This window comes from Montipora capricornis, chromosome 4 (genome assembly GCF_036669925.1).
Source record: "Montipora capricornis isolate CH-2021 chromosome 4, ASM3666992v2, whole genome shotgun sequence".
NCBI lineage: Eukaryota > Metazoa > Cnidaria > Anthozoa > Scleractinia > Acroporidae > Montipora > Montipora capricornis.
In genome coordinates, this window is record NC_090886.1 from 6,542,758 (window position 1) to 6,568,698 (window position 25,941).

The 25,941-nt window shown below is 40.4% G+C and overlaps 1 protein-coding gene across 2 annotated transcripts; it reads right to left on the bottom strand.

Moving 5' to 3' along the window:
- Positions 1 to 25,941, bottom strand: LOC138045375 (uncharacterized). 2 transcript variants are annotated; one of them, XM_068891847.1, is made up of 4 exons: positions 25,894 to 25,941; positions 25,635 to 25,694; positions 15,954 to 16,105; positions 1 to 12,052 (listed from the first exon to the last, which is right to left on the bottom strand). In XM_068891847.1, the coding sequence occupies exons 3-4, from the start codon at positions 16,089 to 16,091 to the stop codon at positions 3,716 to 3,718; spliced, it is 8,475 nt and encodes a 2,824-aa protein (XP_068747948.1). In that variant the 5' UTR covers positions 16,092 to 16,105; positions 25,635 to 25,694; positions 25,894 to 25,941; the 3' UTR covers positions 1 to 3,715. The 2 variants fall into 2 exon arrangements, with proteins under 2 accessions (XP_068747948.1, XP_068747947.1); XM_068891846.1 differs by lacking the exons at positions 25,635 to 25,694; positions 25,894 to 25,941 and adding an exon at positions 20,419 to 20,966.

The following is a 25,941-nucleotide window of genomic DNA, read 5'->3' on the forward strand; positions in this document are numbered from 1 at the left end:
GAAAAATAACAAAAGTTTATTTTGTAGCTGAACATGTGAACTTGTTAAGTTAATATGTAATTGCTTTACATATGTACATCAAATATATGTCCCAACAAGAAAAATGAGCACTTGAAAAGGCTTAAGTAACAGATTGATACATTAATTTAAGGTAGTTTCGTGATCTTGGAAAAAACACAGCCAGGTTCGCCCAACAAATAGCCTCAAACTTTGAAAACGTATGCAACAAACTGGACAGTAAAATGGAGACTCGATAAAACAATAAGACTTCCACATTGAAATGGTTGGAAATGGAACTCTGTCGGAAAAAATTTTGCATCCATCTGTACACGAGGATACCTAAACTCCGAGCCAGGATTCGAGCTAGGATCCGAGCCAGGATTCCAGCCAAGATGAGCTTTCTCCGCTATTTATTCTCGAATCTCTTGGTTAGGTTAGGTCTCGAATCGGTTAGGTTAGGTCTATCTAGGTTGGTTCTAGTCTAGTTAGGGTAGGTCTCGGTTAGGTTAGGTTAGGTCTCGGTTAGGTCTCGAATCCTGGCTCGGATCCTAGCTCGAATCCTGGCTCGAATCCTGGCTCGGATCCTAGCTCGGATCCTGGCTCGGATCCTGGCTCGGATCCTGGCTTTATTCTTAGTTTATCTCTCTGTACACACCATATTAAGAGTTTGAGGACAAACGCGATTATTCCGTCTTGTTCACCTTGTAACGTGAATAGCGGCGAACTAACATGCAACTGGATGGGTACGAACGGTTTTTTCAGTAAAAATAGAAAATGAGTGGTACGTTCATTGTTATATGCTCGCGTTGTCGTCAAAACGTGAAGCACATGACCTGGAAGCGTGTAACTTGCAACTCTTTCCCTTGGAACAAAGCTGGAGATTTTAGGACACCAATTTTATGCCAAATATGGACAAGAAAAAGAACGAAGCTGCACGCGTGGGAAAATGCACGAGCTACGTTACATCCAAATAAGGAAATTGTCAAACTCCAAAAAAAACCCGCAGCTCTGCACCAGAGTTAAGCCTCATTTACACTAGCAAGTTTTCCTTGACAACTTTTCCTTGCCAAGTTTTCCTTGGCAGTGCAAATGGAAAAATGTGACAATTTTTTCATTGACAAGTGTCCTTGTTCAAAAACTGGCAAGCTAGTTTTTGAACAAGGACAATTGTCAAGGACGATATTTGCTAGTGTGAATTACTTGTCAAGTGTACTTGCCAAGGAAAACTTGTTTTACCTACCATTTACATTACCAAGGAAAACATGCCAAGGAAAAATGTTTCAAGGAGAACTTGGTAGTGTGTACAGTCGACAAGTTTTCCTTGACAAGTCCACTTGTCAAGGAAAACGTGTTAGTGTAAATGAGGCTTTAAACGCTTCAAAGTCATGTGCTTCTGTCAAAACTTAAAATTTGGTGATTTCACGTTGTTCCTTTGTGGAATACGGCAAAGAAGTGCACGGAAATTCGTGCTGGACGTGCAGCACGATTTTTGCTTTTTTAACCAACGATATTCTTGCGTTGTGGCGTTGCCGTTGCCGTAGCCGTCGTCTTAAGCGGTAATATTAGGGAGCTTAAGCAACGACAACGGCGACGGAAACGAGAACGTCACCTCAAAATATAAATTTGCGTTATTTTAATCGCTTCGTGACTATTTCAACGTTTTTAATATGACAAGGGTGTGGTGATTCCTCAAAGATGACACCAGTCGGAACTGCACTCCATTTTAGGAGAGGAAATGAAAATTATACTCAAGTGCTGACGTTCTTCATAAAAGCAAAAACTTGGCTATTTCACGATGTTGTTTTGCTGACGACGGCAACGAAATGGACAAAAGTGAAAAACGCACGTGCAGGTCGTGCAAAGCTATTGTTTTTACCCACTAAATATGCAAATTCATGACGTTCTCGTTGCCGTCGGCGTTGTCGTTGCTTAAGCTCTCTATTATTGGTTAAAAGAACGTGCTGCACGTGCGGCACGCATTTTTGAACATTTCTGTCCCGTACTCGTCAAAACTACCACGTGAAATGACCAAATTTAAGGTTTTGGCGACCACGTGGACAAACGACAGTGAATCTTTCAGTCTCACTCTTTACTTCAAATACGTCCGTACCAATCCAGTTATAGGAAACCTCGCCCATATTGTATAATCTAAACAAGATCGAATAATCATGAAATGCTTAGAACAGTTTAAAGTGATATTTTTAAGTGACGTTTTCGTCCCCGTAGCCGTTGTGGTTTCTCAAACTCCCTTTTGCTTAAACTCGTTAATGCGAAAAAACCGACCGCGTTAATGGCATAACTTGCTTGCATGATCTGGCCCTAAAGCTCAGAGTCGTTCGTGATTTGCTTTCGCTTGTCGTAGAATATGATCACAGTCTCAAGTAAATAAAGGTCGGGGACGAACCATTTCATTTTAAGACATAAAATATGGGTAACTAAAATAAGAAATAAAACAACGCAAACTGAATGTTTAAAATACTGAACGGGTTTGGCTGCAGAAACGTTTTGGCCTAGAAATGAAATATTGCCTCCAACGCGAAAATCTCATCTTGTTTAAAGTGCAACCTACGCCTCAAATCACATTTCCACTTAATTTATTATGCGAAATCATCCCAAGTACATCGTGTTATTTTTAGTGGTCATAGACCTCTTTCATAATGGCGGCCAAATAAAAGATTCTTTTGTTTCAATGCTAATAAGCCTTTCTAGCCTCGCTACAAGGAGCAAATTTCAAAAGAATATTTGTTTCAAAATGAGGCCAGCAGGTCTAATTAACATAAATACAAGAGAATGTAAAGATGGTCGGCATTTTTGAAAGTGGTTTATACTTTGATCCACAAACGGGTTCGGGTTGACGTCACAAATTAATTTGCATTGCTGTTTTCAAAGAACTTTCTCAATGCAAAGCAGTTTGTGACGTCAACCAGGTATCGAACCCATTCCTCTTCATTGCTCGGTTATTGATCAAAGTACGACCCACTTTTCCCGTCTTTCAAAGCCAATAAAAAGGTGAAATTTCATTCAAAAGGTTTTAAAAATAACGCGATGTTTTTGGGACGACTTCGGAGAATAAATAAAGCGGAAAAGTGTGTTAAGGTGATAGGCAATTTAAGCTTCTCGGTGAGCACGTTTATCTAAAGTGCTTTCGGAGCCTCGAGAAGAACGCCTATGTTTTGATCAGACGATTTTAGAATTCATTTAAATCAACCTAAGTTAATAATTCAACTTCGGAACAATTCTTTAAAATGACCCATCTAAATTTAATTTTTTTCCCAATTTCATAAAAAGCCTAGCCCACATGGTACTCCATTGCTTTCTGGGTTATGCGCGGGTAGAGTCTCGTCGTCTCCCTAAAAGCTTAACGTCGCAATTTAAATTTCTAAATTAAAAGAAAACTTTGGAAAAATATGAAGATTGTTTGGATAAAGTTAAATACTATTGAGAATAACGGCTGTCTTGTGTGGATTTTGAATCCCAACACTTTGTCGACGTCTTTACATGACGTCACACACCAAACTGTCATGAGATTAAATCTCAAGTTTTACTTTAAAATACAGGGCTACCTACTATGATCGAACGAGGAATTCCACTCACACGCATCTTCCTATGCAAACGCGTGCTCGATATTGTGTTTATATGGATTTCAATAGGCTACCACTTGTATGAGTAAAAAACGACTAAAATAACTCGAATCACGTTGATGAAATTTGGAGCTCTACAAATCGAACCGCTTCTCAGAAGGAGATAAATCCCGTATTTTTGCCACTTCTTCAGATGATCTTACTTTATGACGGTCTACATACTCATCAACATTTAGTAAATACACGCCAGAGATACGCTCATTCCGAAGAGAGCGACGGCGAGAGTTGACCATCACTCTTCCTGAGATTGCCGGCTCAGACCGCGCGGAAGGCGGTGAGTCTATACCACTTTCTTTAGATGGTGCTCTGCGTAGCGGAAACGAAGAGTCCGCAGCAAAATGCGACACGCGGGGACCTCGCGCTTTAAATCCAAGGTCTTGTTCTCGATTAATATGACGCGACGCTGGTTCTATTGGAGGAGATGCGACGTCAGATGTTGTACGTAGAATGCTTGATAGACTCAGTTGCCCTGGGTTGTCATTCGTGCCATTAGCTGTTGAAGTCCTTGGGTTAGTAGTGTTCGGATGTATGTAGTCGAAACTTAGTTTACGGAGCCATTCCAAGTCGACTTTCGAGCTGTATTGTGTAATAGGTGCTTTGTCCAAAGATGCTAATTTGCTTTTCTTGATCTCATCATTGAGGGGTCCGTCTTGTGAGGTTTGTTTTTGACGGTTAATCGTCTTTTCCTCGTCCGTGTAGGCTTTTGCGGCGTGCAAAGCACCACTACCAGATATCCGTTTTAGTTCTTCTTCCAACTTTCGTTCCCAGTCGCCTTCGAAGTTTTCAAAACCGTTTATGCACTGAGTCCCATAGAGTTCAAGATCAGATTCATCCTCTTCCAATCCAACTTCCCAATAGCTCGCGTCGTTTGCAATACCGAGATCAACATCGGAATCGTCCGAACTTAAATCTAACCTCGGAACTTGAACCTCAGCACGCTTGGTTTTAGTTGGCTCTTTCTTCTTGTTTGATGAACGTTTAGAGTTCCTGTAGGACCACTGTTCATTCTGACCAGAACCCACTGATGGATCCAGCAGCTGCTTGCCACCGTGTGCAGTAAAGTCACCGCATTGCTTGTAAGTCACCGGACTGGTAGTTCGTTTGAAAGAACCGGGAAGATGTCCTTTTTTCTCCGTGATCTTATCTGACTCTATTTTATAAGGTTCTACTTGACGCTGAAGGATACTTGTCGGTGGAAATCGAACTTGCGGTCTGGTATCTCCAAACACCGAGGGTGCAAACACCTTCCTCTCTGTTGGTCTCGCAGCGGAAGTCCCTCCGCGAAGAACGATGTTGTCTACGTCGTCTCGTCTCTTACTTTCGTCTAAAATCTCTTTTTCTCTTTTGAGTTGAAACTCCTTTTCTTTCAGACTTCCAAGCCATTTCCTCTCCAGATCTCGCCTTTGAGTGGAGAGTTCGCTTTCTAGTTTGTCTTTCTCTACCATTTCTCTTTCCAGACTTTGCTTCTCTTTGGAATGTTTTTCCAATGAAAGTTTTTCACGCGCAATTCTCATGTTCAGGTCTTCCACTTGTTGCCGCTTCAAGGCCAACAACTCCTTTTCTCGTTTGAGATTTTCTTCGATGATGCTCTGATAATACTTTGACCGAGCACTGTCATCGTTACTACTACTGAGCGAGCTGGTGGTTCCATTCAGCTGCCTGGCGATCTTCTGTTCCACGGCCTTATGCTGGTCTCTGAGCTGCCACAAGCGCTGCACCAACACTCGACGCTGCTGTACCAGATGATCCCACTGGCTGTGCAGCATTTCTTGCAACCTTCTATCGGTGAACTCGGCAGAGTCCATCATTCTTTTGATTTCTCTAATCATGTTCTCGGTCTCTTGAACGTGACTTTTGATGTCCTCTTCTTGTTTCCACTTGCTTTCCCTCAATTCCTGCATCATTTCCACCAAGCCGTCTCTGCTAAGATGCTTCTCAGGCGACAAAGAAAACGATAACATACTACTACTGTTCAAGGATGTGTTCGAGGTATCCCCCAGCACACCGAACCTTGATTTGAGATCCAGGATTTCCTGTCTCAATTTCAACTCGAGAGCATTTTTCTCTTTCATAAGCTGCTCCATCAGTTTAATGAGCTGCAACACATGCGAACGTTCCTGATAGGGATTTGACTCCCCAACCCCGTTCATTAAAGATGATCCATTTAATAGATTTTTCAGGTTTTCGATTTCCCTTTTTAGTCTTCCATTTTCCATCTGCAACTGCTCCATCGTCTTGAGACCTGCAGCTGTGTACGTTCCTCGGGATTTCTCGATCTCCTCGCGCAGTTTTCGGTAAAGATCCGTATTCTCCCGTCGAAGTTTCGATAGTTCTTCCTTCGTCTTACTAATACCTTGTTGCTGAGTGAGGGCTTCGTTCTTGGCAGCGTCGATGCGACTAAGAAGACTTTTGACATCATTCTGAAGATTGCTTATGTCCTGGTCTTTCTGCTTAATGAGTCCTTGATGTTCTGCTATCTGCACCTTGTACTGTTGCTCAAGATTTCTCTTAAATTCATCCATTTCGTCTCGCTTTTCACGCAAAAGACGCTGAAATTTGTGATCAAATTCTGCTCGTAGCGTTCCGATATCTTGCATATGTTCCTCTGTCAAGGTTTTGGACGCATTCTCTTGCTGCAGCAAATCCTCCAACTTCTCCATAAGTTTGCTTAATTCTTCAGAGTGTTTCTTATTAATGCGGTCTTCGCGCTGTTTGTATTGGCGTTCAAGTTCGCTCTTTGTAAACTCGATTTGCTTTTGGTGCGCAGTAACAGTGTGGTCTATCTCTTCCTTTAGGCTTTGAACTTGGTCGCTGAGCTCTTTGTTTTCAACTCTTAAAGACGCTAGCATTACCTCGTAACTTAGCTTCATATTTTCTTCCTCTTCACGATTTATAAAAGTATCTTTTTCAGAAGACAACGTTTCTACTTGAGATTGTTGCTGGACCATCTCGACACTTGTCTGTTCCTTCAAATCTTCGTATTCTTGGATTTTCTCTTGAAGTAGCTTCTTTAGATTCTTTACTTCTTCTTCATGTTGATTCGAATACACTTCTTTTAGTACGCCAAGTTCAAGTTGAGATTCTTCCAATCTAAAGTTTAATTCCCCTATCTCTGTTTCACTTGCTTCGTTCGTCGTTTTGAGCTCCTGGATTCGTTCTTGCAGAGTTTCATTAAGAAGTTCAATTTGTCTCTTGTGTTCGCTTTCAAGAGATTCCCTTTGATTGCGCATCTCTTTGTCGTGTTGGCCTTGAAGATCCGCTTGGAAGTCGGTCTCAAACGTGAGTTGGTCTTTCAGCGTCTCAATTTCCTTTTCGAGCTCTTCCTTGATTTGCTTCTTCTCTTGCCTTACAACGTCAACCTCTTGGACGACATTTTCCAGTTCACTTCGATGCTGATTTTGCAGTCGTGATTCCAACTCGACTAAATCAACTTTATGCCTTTCCAGCAACGATTCTTTCTCCATCTTCGTCTCATCAAGTTCTTTATTCACATCGATCACTTTTTTCTCTAAATCGTTTTTCTCCTTCTCAAAACCTTTTTCTAGTACTTCTACAAGGGCTCCATGTTTGGTCGCTAAGTCTGTAATGAGGACCTCACGTTCTTCGTCCTTTAACTGGCTCAGCTGCTCAAGATTTTCCACCATACCTTTCAAAGATTCGACTTCTGCTTCAAATTCTTCTCGACTAACACGATGGTCTTCCTCCATTTTGGCGAAGATATTTTCATAATTCTTCTTTAGCTGCTCTTTGTTTTCTTCGTATTCTTGCTTCAGGTCGTTGCGTATGCGCTCCAAGCTGTGAACGTACTCTGAACTCTGGTTTTCGAACAATGCTCGCATCTCTTTTTCCAATGTAGATGCCTTCTCCACTTCTTGGTCGAGCTTACTGGTGATTTCCTTAATAGTCTGCTCGCGTTCTAGTATGGTGCTCTCCTTTTCCTCTACTATACCATCCAATTCCCGCACTTTTGTGACATGTTTGTTCAGTTCCTCTTTGCGTTCTTCTAAAGTTTGCTTAACAGCAGCGTTCTCGTTTTTCTCTCTACGCAACTCGTTTTCGAATACTCTTATCTTAGCCTTAAACTCATCCTCAAGCTGTTGTTTTTCAGCACTCACAGCCTCGACGTTTCCTTCCAGTCTCACTTTCTCACTGCTCAGTTCTTGTAACAGCTCATCAATTCTCTGTTGCAAGGAGTTCCTCGTTTGTCCTTCGCTATCGATGGTATCCTCAAGACTGTGCATAGCTGAACCATGTTCCTTGAGAAGTCGTTCATTGGCATCCCGAAGCTCCGTGATGTCTTTTTCGAACTTCTCTTGTTTCACAGCAAACGTCTCCCTCGACTCTTTCAAGTTTTCTTCCGCGAGGTTAGCTCTCTCGGAGACCTCCTCCAATTCGCTGACAAGACTTTCGATTTTTTCGTCGTACATGCGGACGACAGCTTGTTTGGCAGAATCGAGGTGTTTGACCATCGTTTGCAATTTTTCGTTCTCACGAGACACGTCATTCAATTGCTGTTGAAGTGTTTCTTTTTCGCTCTCTTTGGAAATTATATTCTCTGAGTGGTCTTTATCACTTTCTTCAAGTCGAGCAACTAACTGTTGGATTTGCTCCTCTGACTTCTTCAGCTTTTCCTCATAAGTTGCAATCAAGTTGCTGATTTCTGTTTTGTTCCTCTCTTCCACTATTTTCACTTCATCCGTCAATCTAAGTGTTTCTTGTCTTCTGCTTCTAAGCTCGGATTCCAAAGATTCCAGTTTTTCTTTATATTCCTTCAGGGACTGTTCTCTCTCCTTCTCATTTTCACCTTTTGAGCTGTCTTCATCTCCCTCCTTTGTTTCGATGGTTGCGATCCTTTCTTCGAGAGAACGCACTTTTTCGTCGTATTCCGCCACGATCTGTTCCATTTTTGCGGCGTGTTCTTTGGCCAACTTTTCTTCCTTCGCTGTGAATCCTTCTTCTATCTCCTTCAACCTGTCTATTTCCTCTGTGAGAACATCGCTTTCCTCTTGCGAGGAACTCAACTTTCTACTGAGGTCATCGTTTAATTTCATCAATTCTTTTATCCTAGTTTTCTCGGTTACCAGTTCCTCGTACACCACTCGAAGTTTCCCTTCGTATTCGTCTTTGAGCCTCTGCCTCTTTGCAGCCGAGTCCCTTGAAAGTTGCTCTCGTTTTCTAGCGATCTGTTCTTCAAGTTCCAGTTTCAAATTCTCCAGTTCTTTCTCGTGTTGACTCATCAGAACACCAAACTTATTATGACCTTCTTCTTCAAGCTCCTGTATGATTCTCAACTGCTCTTCCTTCTGTTCTTTGAGAAAATCAATCTCTTCTTGATATTTTTGCTTCTCTTCTTCAAAGTTCCCAGTAATACGAGCAGCACGGAGATCTTCCAGTTCTTTTTGAAGTCCATCAATTTCTCGAGAAGATCCAGAACCATTATCTTGAAGATCCTTAACCTTGGCCGTCAGGGAATTGATCTCTCCTTTCAGTCTGGAAACCTCAGCCTCGTAATTTTCTTTTTCTTTCTCCAGCTTTCTCAGCTGCTCTACTTCAGCACTTAGATTTCTCAAAATGTTCAATTCCGACATTAGGCTCTCTATGTCTGCTGTATTCTGTTCATCGGTCACTTCTTTCCTTAGCTCAAGAGATTCAAATCTTTTTTCTGAATATTGAAGTTCTTGCTCGAGATCTTGGACGCGTTTTTCCAAACGTTGCTTTTCTACGGCGAAGACCTCCTGGTCTCTTTCTCGGTCCTCCGATGATTCCCTTTGTAGCAAGGAAACTTCATTGAAGTGCTCCTCCTTGACTTTGTTAGAGGCCACCTCTAGATCCAAATGTTTGGTCTGAAGTTGTTCTAGCTCATTCCGCACCTCCCTCAATTCTTCATCTAGCCTTTCTCTTTCCTTTGTTGCGAAATGAAGCTGTTCTTCTCGTATTTGGTTCTCGCTACGTTTCTCGTCCAGTGTGCTCTTCAAGTTCTCCAGTTCTTCAATGTGTTTGTTATCAGAAGACCGCTTCGCTTCTTGCAACTTGTTGCAAGTGTTCTTATAATCCTCCAACTCTTTTTCTTGATCTGTTGTTTTGGCTTTCAATATCTCAACTTCGGCAGCGATTTTATTGTCCATCTGTTGTTTTTGTTCCAGCTCTGCGTATGCGGTCTTCAAAGATTCCAAATCATCTTCAAGTTCTAACTTCGTCTCTGACAGTACACGCTTTTGATCTTCAAGAATTTCGATTTCGTCATCCTTTGATTCAATATTAGACTTCAAGTGACCAGTCTCGGATGAATACTTCTCCATCAAAGCCTTTTTCTCTTCCTCAAGGTTCGCTGCTTTCCTTATGTAAACGTTGACTTCTTCTTGAAGGGTTTTGATTTCTCCTTCTTCCATATCCTCGAACTTTTTCTTCAAATTGGCGACCTGTGCTTCGTAGTTATCCATCAACGACTTCTTCCCTTCTTGCAACTCCTGAAGCTTGTTCTTATACAGTTCAAGTTCACTTTTGAGCGTCAATAAAGTCTCCTCTTCGGTACTTTTATCTGCCTTGTATCGACCTTCAACTTCGCTCATCTTGTTCTTTAACTCGGAAAGATCGCGTTCGTATTTTTCCGACAGAGATCGATTTTCTCTTTCCAATTCCAAGTACTTATCCTTGTACGGTTGTAGTTCTTCTTTTACTTCCGAAAGCTGTCTCTCGAATTCCTCCTTCTGCTGGGCTTCAAACTGCATTTTCTCTTGCAAAAGCACTTCTCTGCTTCGTTGGTGCAACTCATCCATTTGGACCATAATATCTGACACCTCCCTCTCATATTTGTCTTTGATAGTCTTATTGCTCTCTTCCAATTCTGATCGCGTCTTACCAAGGTCTTCCTCGTACATCGTTCTCCAGTGTTGCTCAACGTTGTTTAACTTTTCGTTCAACTCGCACTGGTACCTCTCCTTCAACTCGTTGCCCTTTTTCTCCACCAAAGCTTTACACTGTCGCCGCAATTCCTCCTCGATCATTTTCACCTCCTGCTCTTTTTCGGCCTTAAAAGCTTGCACTTGCGCCTCAACAGCATCCATTTGACGCTGATATTCTGCAACTTTGTCTCTCTCCGCACGTAGTTCTTGCTCCAAACTCTCGACTTTTGAGCGATGTTCTTCCTTGATAATGACCACCTGTTGTTCCGTGGTGTCTTGCTGCATGACCGATCGCCGGCGTTCCTCGGAAGCCTCTCGTAATCTTCCCAAGAGTTCACGAACCTCTTGAGAATGACTGTCCCGAAGGGTTTGAATCTGTTCCTCCATATCGGCCGTGACTTGCTCCAGGTTTTGGTACTGACTCTTTAGCTGGCGCTGTAGTGCTGCAATCCTCTCCTCGTATTCGTTTTTTTGTCGTTCTAACTGCTGCTCCCACTCCTCTTCCATTTTCCCAAGACTTTCGTCTAACTCACCTTGATACTCGTCGCTGAGTCTCTTTGCAACTTGCTCAATCTCTTTCTGGTAATGAGCGTGAAGTTGACTCCTTAGCTCCTCCATACCAGCTGCGTCGCCATGTACATCATGGATAACCACATTGGCAGGCTTCTTTTTCGCGAAATCATCTTTTAGAGGCGCACCATTTTCAACCTCGCCGTTGTTTATCGTGTTTTTTTCCTCAAGGTGGTCTTTTGAACCGTTCAGCTTTTCTTCGCGCAGCCTCTCTCTCAGCACCTCATTTTCAGCGTTTGCTTGTTCTAACTTTGTAATGAGGTCGTCCAGTTCTACTTGATGTTGATGGTTGAGGCGATCTTTCACAGCCATGACCTCAACCCGATACTTTGTTCGCTCCTTTTCCAGAAGTTGTTCTAAATCACCTTCGAGCTTGCCTTCAACGCCATGTTCCAGCTTTTCGTGATTTTCCTTATCATCGCTTTCCCTGCGAGCCTCGGCGTCCCTTGATCCATCGACAGTACGTTCCTCGTCAATTTCAATTCGCGCTCTCAATTCTTCTAGTTCCTTCTCGTACTGACTTCTTACCTCGGTAAGTCGGTCCTCCACCAATTTGTCAAAGTCCATTTCGTTACTTCCCAACTGAGCACGAAGGCCTTCTGTTTCTTCCTCATGTTTGTCCAGCTCATGTTCAAGCTCCAACTGTGCCTCGAGTAGCTTCTTTTGCAAGTTGCCAATGTGGTAGTTCTTGTCTTCAATCGTAGCCCGCAACTTTTGAATCTCCTTTTCAAACTCTACCTTCGCCCCGACACACGATGGGTCATTGGCAGAATCTTGCGGCGCCGATGCTTTATTTAGGTGTTCGGTGAAGCTTGACGATAAAACCGCAAGTTCTTGAGCATGCTCAGCGTTACGTTGTTCCTTTTCTCTAATTAATTCCTCTATTTGTCCTTCTAGTGTTTGGATGTCTTGTCGAAGGGAATCTCTCTCTTCAACAACCTAAAATATGAAAGAGACGAATAAGTTTGCCACACTTCCTACGAAAGCGCCACAGAACAATGGCATTTAAATGAACAATGCCACAGTTTTTTTGTGCGATTTGAACATTTGAATATTCCCTTTCCGGTCCTCTTATTAATCGCATCGGGGGCCTGTTTTTTCGTAATTTCCGAAACTTTCCGGGCGTATTTCGGAGACCATGTATCTCTTTGTATCTAAAACCGAGGTCGTCTGGAAGCATAAAGCTCTGCAATTATGTTGGTTTTTTTTCGAGTCTTTTTTTTCTAAAATATATGTAGTAGTAGTAGGACTTATTCAAGTGCCGAAGTATTTAGCTTTTGACAAACTAATTGGGGACACTAGTTACGTCACACATAAAAGAAATATCACAGATATGAATAGGAGGTAATATAATAAATATGATTAAAAATAGAAGAGTAACCAGGTTTTGGAGACATAACATAACATCATGTAAAAAAGCGTTCTCTGGTTAAAAATTTTATATAAAATAATACGCTTTTGGATTCCAGACTAAAGCCTTTAAAAACTAAGATGTAAATGCGCGAGATGGAAATATATACAAAATGGAAGTGTGAAAAAATTGTAAAAAACGATAAAAGGGAAAATGAGCTATTCTAAAAGAATAGAGTCTTGTTTTGGCAAAGGCTTGGAGTTATTGTCGGCTTCATTAGTGTTAGCCGCGGTGTGCCAAGATTCCAAGATTCCTATCCACCTGTCTTCATCTCTAACGTATTAAAAAAGAAAAAACTTTCACCGGAAGAATTGGTGGACTTGTTTTTCAATCTGATTGAAAATAAACCCACCGCTATGGCCTGCCTTCCTTATGTTCGTGGTGTCACAGAATCCCTCACACGTCTTCTTCGAAGGAATGGAATTAACGTTGTTACTAGACCTCACGAGACTTTACAACAAAAACTGCTATCCCCCAAGTTTAGGCCTCCTATTGAACTTTAGACCAATGTGGTGTATAAAATCCCTTGCGCCGATTGTTCCTGGAGCTACATTGCTGAGACCGGAAGGCGTTTTTCAACGAGGAAAAAGGAACACATTCGTAATATAAAACTGTGTAAAACTGGCTCTAATATTGCAGCTCACGCTTGGCGTAACAATCACTCTATTGATTTCAACAATGATAGAGTAATTGACCAGGGGAAACTTCCGAATCCGAAAAACTTTGGAATCTTGGCACACCGCTAACACTAATGAAGCCGACGATAACTCCAAGGCTTTGCCAAAACAATAATCATTTTTCCCTTTTATCGGTTTTACAATTTTTCACACTTCAATTTTGTATATATTTCCATTTCGCGAATTTACATCTTCGTTTTTAAAGGCTTTAGTCTGGAAGCCAAAAGGTTACGTTTTTATATAAAATTTTTAACCAGAGAACGCTTTTTTAGTTGTCATGCTTGTCTTTTGCTATTATGGTCCGAGGTCGCAACTCCTTCGGCTTTTTTACATGAATATATAATAAATATGATTAACATCTCATTAAAAACTAATCACTTCCCTAACCTAACTGAATAAAACGTCTAAAATGGAAAAAGGTACATCAGCCAGTCTCTTGGGAAGTTAAGAACATAAGTCACAGTTCTTGCATTCTTCCAGTTGAAGTGCTAGATTGACTTTCGTGATGCTTTGCTTAAAGCTTTCGAGTGTTGGTCTTACTCTCTCTCCTCAGGACTCAATTTCCTCCAAGAGAAGAGGTCCAAGATAACGTAATGATTGCTTACAGTAGCGCACAGTTCTATAGCGTATGATGTTTAAGTCCGCATTTATTAGGTTGTATCCCTTGCGGGTTGGTTCGAAAATTTCGGAGATACACGGTGGTGCTTCGTAATCTTCCTTCGTATAGCGTAGGTAAACAGGCTCTTTTCAAAAGTTCATGGTTTAAGATTTTGACTTAAAAACTGTTCTCAATGCACGTTCAGCTCTTCCTAATTTGCGCTTGTCAAATGATCTACAAAAATATCAAACAGTATCGCAATACGTCAAGTAGAATGCTGCAGTTTAGCTGAGCAGGGTACAAGGTTTCGCAACCTCAGTATTCTTGGCTTGCTCTCGTACTATAACCTGTTTGATGTGTTCGCTAAATGTTAGTTTCTCGTCAATGGTTACTCCCAGAATTGTAAGTTTTTTCTGAAGACTTTACCACTTGTGAATCAATTTTGAACGATATGTCGTCTGAACCCACTTATTCAGAAGGCTTCGGATCAATGTCGATGATCTGAAATTTGCTAGGGTTGGCGAATATGTGGATTGTATTCTACAGTTGGCTTTTCGGGCCCGTACAGCTACCGAGACATTCGAGAATGAAAGTGTAGTTCTAAATATAAGTCTGCAAATATACGACGTGAAATGACCAAGTACGGGAAACCTGACCGCGCGACATTTCAACTCAGTTCCTGCCAGTTTACTTTCTTGAGAGTTTGGTTAAATTAGAGTGTGTAAGTTAATCAAGGTGGGATTATGCCAAAACGCTTGAAAAACGAAACTTGCAATTTTATTCCACGTTTTCGTTGAATTCTCCGTCGCAGGTCTTAAAACTCCTTAATTAGACTCCAAGAGATTGCTCAATAACGACAGACTGTAGTCGCCGGTCCACTCATTCACTGCCGTCAATATTAGACATACGGCTGGTCACCTAAATATGAGAAATTTAGATGAACTGTCTATATTGGCTGCGAAAAGTTCAAGACGGAAAAAATTACTCTTAACAATCACGTTGTTATAATCACTTTTATTGTCATTGTCGTCATAAACATAATTTAATTGGGAGTAAATCTTCGATGCAATTAGAACAGTATAGATAATAACTTGATTTCGAGTGCCATAGTTGGTTTCCATACTAACAAATGGGCGAGTGCAATCTGTAGTCTGGTCCAAGGTTACATGAGAACTGCACTCTTTTTTAGCCAATCAGAACGAAGTAACGTTTTCATGTATATTACCCCTATTACAAGTGATAGTATTGATTGACCAACTAGCGAGTGAAAACTGATTTTGATTTCTCCTTTTCAGAGGACCAGAGTCTTGAAAAGCTTGCGCTGTTGCGCGTATTACACCCTTCTCAGTTGCGCGACAAACTTTTATGTTGCAAAACGCACACGTCGCTTTTACTTTTTGCAACATCATTACATGAAATTTGTTGCCTATAAGAAGGTGGTAATACAAACAACAAACCATCTCAACTTGCAAAGCAACATTGTTGTGCGACAAGTTGCACGAATATTGTTGCCCTTATTACTGGGCCTTAAAGTCGAGAAGTTTGAATTCGACTCGCACGGAAACAAACGATATGAAGAGAACATTTTACTCGGCGATATTCATTTGCAAGAGTCGAACCTGCGAGCTTCCGATTTTGATGTTCTACCATCCGAATTATTTTTTCCGACTATCCACGAGTCACCGTCATTTACCGAGGTTGGAATTTGCCATCTACTTTGTCTTCTCGGATAAGGACGATAAACCGTAGGCTGCGTCTCATATCACTTGTGTGGGGTATGAAACGTAACCCTTGGTGTAGTGGTCTCTCACTCATTCTTTCCTGGGGGGGGGGGGGGGGGGGGGCACCTGCATATGTAAACTAATTGCTATTCAGTTAAGATTGTAAACTGCACGGCTGCTATTTGCGCAAAAAAGCAGTCTGGCAAAGTCCCCCACAGTGTTGTTCATTCACCCTGAAAAGCCCCTTGGGGAGTAGTCAGCCACATATATGTTCGATACGTTTCGATGCCGACAGAAACATCTATAAAAATTGTTAAGATGCCATTTAACCAGTTTTAACTGAGGGAACAGAATTATTTTCCACGGGGTTTTCTTGACTCCAATTCATACAGCGTCTAACTAAAAACCACCTCCCTAAACCCTTTTGCTTTACCTCTTGAAATCCTAGAAGTTTCATCTTGAGTCTTGAGATCTTTTTTTCCATCCGGGCATGCCCACTGGACCCAGAAGAGTCAACGCCTGACTGATCCTCTTCAGTGGAGATGAGGCCTCCACTGTCACTATCCTCCATTTCAAATCACACAACTGTTAAAGAGGTAAGAAAAAAAGTCAAATCATTTGCAATACTTTGTTTGCAAGTCCACCCCACTCCCCTCCCCCCTTGGAGGAGGGGAGGCTCAACTTTTAGGTTGGCAAGACAGAGATTTCATAAAGGCCATCGACTAGGAGAGACCATTAATTTTTAAAAAAACTTCGCCAATAAAAAGTAACATGTGGATAGACATGTTGATAGAGCTATCAACTGGATAATCACTATCTCAGTGGATGACTCCATTCTGCAAATCCTTGGATACTGATTTATGGGTTGAGCAATCAAGGCCAAGATGAATAAGGACACAGGAAAATAATTATTATATCCCTCAGTCAGTGGCGACACAAGAGTAAACAAAGAGTGCAACTAAACAATAATAATAATAATGACAATGATATTAGAAGAGAAAACACCAAAAGTCTGGCATGTGACAAAGGTTATAATAGTGCACTGGGAGCTATATCAGTTAATTTTAATGGATACATGAGGCGAATTTGGGGAAAAGGTTGGAACTGATACAGAAAGTGGCCTCACTGGCAACAGGCAGGATAAATTGAAGTACATTGGGAGAGCATAGCAAAAAAAACGGGTACTAAATTATTATTTATGGAGTTTTAAAGGATGAACACCTCACTTCAATTACATGAAGTTACTGAGGTCCCAAAATAATCTTATAAAAACATGCTACATGTAACAGTTGATTTGTCACACACACTCATCAATAATAGATCTTTTTAAATTTACCATTATGTGCTTAGTTACCTGGCCTTTAAATGAAAGTGAGGCTGGAGTTGACCTTGTTATGATGCAGACCTCCCTCCTTTGCTTATGTTAACGATGTTGTTCTCATGCTAATTACATGTAGTTGGAATTTACATAAGAAAAGCAGTGAGGTTTCTATAAAAATAAGGTCAACTCTAGCCTCACTTCCATCCATAGGCCAGGTAACTAAGGTAAGGTAAAAAGGTAAAGTATCTGCTTACAAGCCAGAAGGCTCATCAGGCCGGCGCTTATCTCCGGTTTCTGTAGCATGAAGCGACTAGGAGTATTTATACTCCCCCCTGGATGGGATGCTAGTCCATCACAGGGTTACCCCCAGCATTACGCCGGTACCCATTTATACACCTGGGTGGAGAGAGGCACAGTGAGAGTAAAGTGTCTTGCCCAAGAACACAACACAATGTCCCCGGCCAGGCCCCGAACCCAGACCACTCGATCCTGTGTCGAGCACACTAACCATGAGGCCACCGCGCCTCCCCAGGTAACTAAGCACACAACTGTAAAATGGTCTATGTTAAGAAAGAGGATTGATTGACATGGAATGGATGAAACCAGCCCTGCTAAAAAAACATTTACTACACAATAATGATGAAAGTAACTTTGCCAAAATTAATGAAAAATGCCTTCTGTCTCAGCCAATCAGCATTTAGAAATTTTGCTCTCTATGTTATAAAAGTTATAAAATGTCCTCTTACATTAAAGTCTGCATACTTAATTACGTAGGAGGGAGGTCTTTTTGTGACATTAATGAGTGGTATTTCTCGATTAATGGGATGTTCAATCGAAGAGAAGCATTAAGGAGACACTAAGTTGTATATGATCATCATGCCTATCTTATTAGTACGCATTTCTGACTTTTCCAAGAATTTAGCTGTCACAACCTACCACTACCACTGGAACAACTTTTGTCCTCACACCCTACATTTTTCCCACTACTCTTGTAAGATCTTGGTACTTTTCAACTTTTTTAATCTTCTCTCTCACTCTACCATCCTCAGGAATTGCCACATCTATTATTATTATTATTATTATTATTATTATTATTATTATTATGATGATCATCATCATCATCATCATCATTATTATTATACACGTAATGCTTTAGCTCTGGTAGATGTTGTACCTGTATTACACCAAGGGAGTGTGCCCCCCCCCCCCCCCCCCGCCAAGATAGTATGAAAGGCAGTTGAGATACGTTTAAATTATATGCTGAACATGTCGCCCCTGTTTCCAATTTGTGTCTGACGAATTGTCACCCCTGTTTCCGATTTGTGTCCGGACAAAACCAATTTCAGAGCCAGGCAAATCAATTTGCATCACATCTGCTTCAATGTTTGATTTTTCAATTGCTAAGCCAAACAGCACCTTGGTTCTCCATGTGAGTTTCTACTTCCTGACTCCTAAAACACCTCAGTCATGTAGAACAATAGCATTTCCACTTGCGCACTCATTTCAGCAACACCGATACCACCTTGTGCAACTGGTTGGCAAATCAAGATTGATTCCCCCTACAATACCAATTTATACATTTCCCCTTTTATGCGGGGACTTCTAGGTTGCCAAAACTCAGCGGGGGCAATTATTATTATTATTATTATTATTATTATTATTATTATTATTATTAGCAGCACCAGCAGCATTAAGGAGCCTTGAGACGACACAAAAGATGGAACATAATCATCCAGACGTCCCTGTGGTGGATCATGAATTTAGGGCCATTTCTAGATTTCATTTTTAAATTTGGCAATGCCACCTGCAATTCAAACATTTCCTTTCTTTTTCTTTTATCTCACCTCTTTTTCAAGAAATCTATCTATTGTGTTTTGCTTTGTATTTCTTCTTGAAGACAAGAAAACCACGTGGAAAAAAAGCTTGAATCTCAGTTTAGATACCCCAAGCCATCCAATTGTATGCATCCTTGAAGCATGAAATGCTCAAATGTATAGTCTACCAGAGGACATGATGTCCCCTTGCAGGAACTAATTAATTAAGAAACACTAAAGACATTGCTTGGTCAAGCTATGAAACCACAGATTCTAAGGTGTTTGCAATTTTACATAAAGATAAAAGTTGCCACTTACGTACACTTGTAAACATATTTGGTATTTAAGATGTGATCAATATATTAAATACTTTCAAAGATTTAAATATCTCTCGATCCGCATAAATTGCATTAATTGTAATTCTTCAGTTGTTTTGGATAGACATGTTACTAGTACTTCCAATTTAACTGTGAGCTTAATGACTTGTTAAAATATATTGGATAATTTTTTTTGTCGAAATTAACAAATATTTGAAAAGAGCCATTGGTCACGCTCTGTAACTCTGGAGATGTTTGTGCACCGAGGGTTATGCAAAATTGTGGCGTCGGGAAAATCGTTTTGAGGTACGACTTTCTGGTTGATTTTTGAAAGGAAGAAAACATTTAATTTAGGTTACTCTTGATAAGACTTCACCCCCTAGGACCGTCGTCTCTAGCTAAATAATACATCCAAATAAAGTTGGATTAAAAATAAATTTAATATATTCGACATTTACAGCATTTTAGCCGTTTTCAACCAGTTCCAATATTATGGTTACAGCGCTTGTTGATTAACGTCGTATTGATATGAGATATTTTCCTTGTCGAATTCGTTTCAGTGTATTTCAACGAGCCCGAGAAAAAACAGTATGCCGTATTTGTGTACTTGTCAAAGTTTATAAATTCACTTGATAAATGAATGCAAGATTAAACAAATTTTGGTTTCGCCTTAAGCCAACTACCGTACAAACAGAAAAGACTTCTTTTTTTACGAGGCGAGTTCAACATTTCTCGTAAGATATTCGCTGGACATTGACGTCCGTAAAAATATATCGTTTGACTGACGATTTTACAAAAGAAAAGACGTGGCTCCTAGCTGGTTATTAGTTAACCAGTAAGTGTCATGGGAGAGTGACATTGTGAAAATAGAAATTGGTAAAGATTTCTTCTCAGAATCAAAACACTGCATGCATACCTGTTAAAAAAACATTTTCCATAAACACGTGCGACGCACAACAAATTCGTTTCTTATATATCTAAGACATGGGTAAAATCGCGCTTAAGTAAATATTTTATGAAAATCCAAAACTGTAATTTGTGCTGCTGTGACGGCCCCTCGGTTTTCAGCGGCTGCGTATTAAAGAATGCAAGATCGAAGGCGATTCCTGTGCCACACTTTGGTACAAGGTGATATTTTGATACAAGTTCTAGCTAGCAGAAGCACACGACAGCGTCTCCCTCGACTTTTCCGGTCGATCGGAAAACGGTAAAACCACGATTTGGAAAAAAACTGTGAACATCGATCGACAGAAGCGATAATTCCATGGTTTGAACGATCGAAACGAAAGTACCTGAGGAAATAAATTTGTTGTATTGGAACAGCTCCGAGCGACAAGTATTTTAATCCTTGCCAACAAGACAAATACATCCTTCAACAAACTATGGTATACGTTGTTAATTTCAAAGTTGATATGTAAACAATGAACGTGAACCAAAAAATCTTACCCTAAGTTCTCAGGTAATTCGGCTCCTGTTCGGCGTTACTCCAATCTTGCGTCGGGTCACAAACGCATCTCGTCGCAAACAGGACAGCGACAGGAACTATAGCTTATGACTTGTGGAAGAAAACTCTATCACAAGAAAAATCTGGCGCGACTTTCGAAAGTCGGGGAGTTTATCTTGCGATCGATTTGGTCTCTAACTTGCAACGATGTTACCTTGTTGAAATCCGTTCATGGATAGCAGGCGTTGCACAAATATCAAGCAGACATGTGATGTAACACTTCAGAGTCAATTGGGAGAAAAACTGACCCACGCACAGTATTCCACGAGCATTTGATTTCTGTAAAGCCATCGGTCACGAAATGCACGCTGGCCGCTGTGTGTTGTAATATTTGTGTTCGCGAGAGTCAATTAACGATTGGCCAATTAAAACGTCGCGTTCGGACACCCCTCTGAAAAGACTCTATTGTCTACAGAGTGGCTTACAGCCCGGTTATTTTGCGAGCTGTCGTTTTAACTGAAAAGAGAGGAGCTTTCGAATGAAACACTATTTACAAAGATGCTCTTGAGTTTTATTTTAGAGTCGTTGGCATGGAAATTATGTCAACAATTTAAATTCTTGAATAATGATCTTTCGATGAATGCAAGACGAACGTAATTACCCGCCAAGTCCAGTAAAAATGCTGATGTCTAAAATGGTATAGCATCAAATTGACCAATAACTGAATGGAAAACGAAGGAAACTCAGTTAGAAAAAAGAAAAGAAGAAAATGTTTCGTCAAGAACTCGCCTCCCTCCAGAAATTTGTTCAATGCGACGGTGAAGTTGTTTTTATATCCGGAAGAAAAACAAGGACGCGATTCTCAAAAGCCTTGAGCAAGGCATGAAGAAACATCGCCCAGTGCGGCGATCTAACAATTTTTACTCCATTCAACGTCAAAAAATGCAGTCGACACCTCAAAGGGTATTCACTTTATTGAAATGATTAATATGTAGATTTTGCGATGATTATAACTCCCTTATTCCATGATGCATGCCTTCCGTCCAGGAATAGAACGGTCTTTTTAAACAGCGGAGAAAACTGAAAATTATCGTCTTGTACTAAGGTGCTTTCCGTAAAACCTTTAACGTGGCCATTTCAAGTCTTTGTCAGTTGTGTCACTCTGTCTCGTCGACGTCGTCACAGCTGAGGCCCTTTATATTTCCTCATGTAAAACAGCATTGAAGCACTGTACACTTCAGAGATGTCACTTCGGGCTTCTTTTGCACAGCGAGTTCAAGTAGGATACTTATTTGTCATCCGTTTACTTTTCAGTGACACATTTGGATCTAACAAGTGACTGCGCGTAACCGACACTTTGTCCGTCGCGACTTCTGGCCCCAAAGCATGTCCATGCCACAGGGCACGTACACTAGTCCTTAGTTCCTTTGTTGTATTTAGACTCGACAGCTTTATGACATAATAAAACAATATCAGCTTGTTTCGGGCTCTTATCTACTTTGCTCATTTCTTTATAGTCAGTGTTTTCAATCAATTTTTGTGTTGTTTACTGCGACCGAGGCAAGACGATGTGTCCTGTTTTGGTGGTTTTCCAATTCAGCAGCTGCCATTGTGTGACTTCTTGCCAACTCAAAACTATTTTACTTACTTCATCAAAATAGTGAATCTATGAAATATCCGATGTTAGTATCTACTAAAACAGTGGATAGTGTTGAAGGCTAGCCCTGATTACCTTATTATAGGAAGCTAACAACGCACTTTATTAACGCGATTTTACAAAATTCGCGTTTACTTATTTTAATGCATCTTAATTAATGTCGATGTAAATTTAATGCACGTTATTTTGCAACATTATTATTATTTTAAAGCACCTTTATTTCATTAAAAAACCTTATTAGTTCCTCACTAGATCCATTTGAGCAATCCTAAAAGCTAACTACTATAAATTTTCTCCATGAGACACGTTTCTTGTGATTTTTTAAGTGCAGCAAATTCGTATTACTGCGGCATACTGAGGCTTTGAAAGATCTTTTGAATTAATAAGGTTTAGCGAGGCCTTAAAACAAAATTTTCGGCTGTAAAGAAAACTTTGAAACGTCCGTGGACTTGTCTTGGAAGGTTTTATTCACGACAGCCAAAACGCAGTTTGGCGTTCAGAAATGTAAATTAAAGTGCGAATTATGAAAATCGCAGTAAGTAAAGCAACGTGCTTATCTAAAAATTCGCGTTAATTTGATGCATGTGAACCTAACTTTTGAAAAATTCGCGTTAATTTAGTGTAACGTAAATTTCATCGCATTGATAACGTGCATTGTTAATTTCCTATAATAAGGTAGTTATTCAAACTCCGAATTATCCTTTGCTATTCACCTCCGAGCAACTGGCGCGAGATTTGTACCCGAAAATATTGTTATCGTTGCAGGAATAAATGAGTTAAACTCTTCTTGTTTGTGCTATGTTATCTCACTGTTTTAATGTATACTTAGACAACTATTCACCTCGGTGTCGGTAGCTAGTGGTGGATATATCCATCACTAGCCACCTCCACTTCGGTGAGTAATTGTTAAATATTTGAATTACCGGTATGTCAATAATAATAATAATAATAATAATAATAATAATAATAATGATAATAATATACCACAGTATATTGGAAAAGTTCGAATTCAGTGAATCTCAACACTTTCTACCGTGGTATAAGCAGAGCCATCCAATACCATGTCTGGAGAATGAAAAAGCGAAATTTTTGTGGGATATTCCATGGCATCTGGAAAAATGCCCAAGAAATGGAGTCAACAAACCTGACATAAGTGTACTAGACAAAGTGGATAAGGAATGGTTCATCATAGAAGAAACTGTCTGCTTGCCGGGGACAACACCAGCGAGGGCAATGTTCGAAAGGGACAAATATGCAGATTTAAGAATTGGAGTGAAGAGTTTATACTCTGGACACAAAGTTAGCAGTATACAAGTAATTTTCGATTTGATTCCTAGCCGCTTAGGCCTGGTATCGTCGAATTTAATTCAGACGAATTTAATTCCAATTAAATTCGTCCTTCCGTCGACATTAATTGTACCGTGGGTTTTCGCGTCGAAATTAATGGGTCGAATCATGATGGAATTTATTTCTCAGCCGGAATGCAATATACCTGGTCAGAGGAAAAAATTAATAATTGTACGAAAATAATGTATGCATTTCATTCGACGTGACGCTACGCGGCGACGGATAAACTGATGACGCTTTGAAGATATTTTATCCGTCAGACGGATAAAGCGTCTAGAACGAATTTAATTTAACAGACGAATTGAACTCGTTTTAGACGTCGCTTTATCGTCGATTTATTTTAAAGTAGGACCTGAAATTAAATTCGACGATAGCGCGACGTATTAACTAGGCCTTACCGTCTATTAATTTAAAGAACGAATTGACTAATATTTTACAAGATAAAAAAGTTGTAAGCAAAACCATAGAAAAGTCACAGAAATGAATAATTTCTCAAAATTGTGAAATCGTGAAGAGATTTATTTCATAAAGACAGCCGCTCGTTAGCTTCGTTATCGAAATGAACAATTCTAGAGTTTTTTTTTTCTTTTTTTTTTCCTTAGAAAGTGATTATTTCTTTGTACATACATTATAAACAGTATAATTGCCTAGGCCACCTGGTTCGTATTCTGCACAATAAAGTCTTCCATGATAATAATCAACTTCTTTTTCGAGGGTGGCACTTGACAGTATAAATCTAATCGAAAAGTGGTCATCGCAGTTGCAAAGCAATTAGTATTTGCTGAGAAACCTGACAAAAATCCGAGTTTGATCGGGATTCGACGAACCCATGACCATGTAGTTGCGGTGGGTCTAATCTGCAGGTCGCAGTTCACAGGTTGCAGGTCATTGTTTCACCAGTACAGAAAGTATCCTAAGCATTCTTAAAGGGGCTAGGTCACGCTATTTTAGGTAATTTTATTCAAGTTTGTTAATTATGAGCTCTAAACGTCAAATTGGCACAACATAACAACTGAGAATGATTTTCCAGCTTTGTAAATGACATTTTGATATAGACTGATATAAATTTGAAAAAATGTGGGCCGACGTTTATCAAATTTACCCAAATTCAATCCATTTCAATCCTCTCCAGTTTTCTCCATCCATGTCCCTTCTTGGCTTCCCTGTGTTCTGTGTTCCCTGTGTTGTTAGAGTTCTTCTATAGTTTTGAACAGTTATTTTGATATTTTAGTTAATTTTATGACCATTCGATCAGTGCTGAAATTGCCTAAAATTGCGTGACCTAGCCCCTTTAAAAGCTAACTTTAGGCCTAAAGCCTTTTGTTTAGGCCTAATTAGGCTTAAGGTTAGCTTCTAAGAATGTTTAGGATACTTTCTGTATTGGTGAAACAATGACCTGCAACCTGTGACCTGCGACCTGCGACCTGCAGATTAGACCCGCCGGTGCAGTTGCGCTTCACTTGAAAAGAAATGACTAGTTCTCATTCCCTCGCCTGAACTATCTGAGAGCCTGGAACAGGCTACACTTGGATCAAACGCATGCGCGCTGTGTTTAGAGCTCGGTAATCCCGGGCATAGGACCCCTTGGAGTTTCGCTCAAGCCTGGATTTTTCTTTTAGGCTTTTCTGCAACTGCTTAAGTTACGATGACCACTTTACCAATACAATAACTAAATATTTTGTAGATATACGAGATTGATTAACTAAAACGTAAAATTTAAAGGTCCTTATTTCACGAGAGTAACACGTTACAGTGAACTACAGTTACTGATAAACTTTTGGCCCTCGGTGCTCACCTCTTACCCCCTTCCTCCGGCTAGGCTCCGTTTTACGAGTATTCAAAGCTACAGCTTACAATGATCAGAGGAAGTCGAAATATAAATCGATGGAATGAGACGGGGATGGAACTGGCGACCTCTAGCGCCGCTCAAAAGGCCACGCACTAACCGACTGAGCTACGCCTGTCTTTAAATTAAACATTGTGCCGCATGCATCGACTTAGTTACGGCGTTTAACAACTTGAGTCAATCTTGTCTTGTCACGCAATCGAGCGAGAAGGGAAAGAAATCTCTCCCCAGTTCCCCAAACCTTTCTCGAAACATTTTTTTCGATTGCGTGACGAAACCGCTCATCTCGGATGACATAGGAGGCACTGCTTGTAGCAATCTTCTAAGGAATTCTAACGCTAGGAAAAAAACATTTTTTTAAAACTCACCTTGGATTACGTATGTTTTTGCAACCGTGATTCTTTGGAACGCAAGACTTCCTGGTTGACCTGGTTCAAATGAAAGGTTGTTTTTTTCACTGTAGATTGAAAGACCCGAGGACTTGAATCAGTGCCAATAGAGCAAAAACCAGGACAAAAATGAATTCATGGCACAGGAGCTTAACTAATTGAGAAAAACTGTATTATGGTGATGGCATTCTCCGGCCACTGAATTCCGTAGGCTCTCGTATACTTCACAGTTTCTTACCTCACTGCAGCCATGTTGATTCCCCGAACAAATCGTTTAATTGGATAT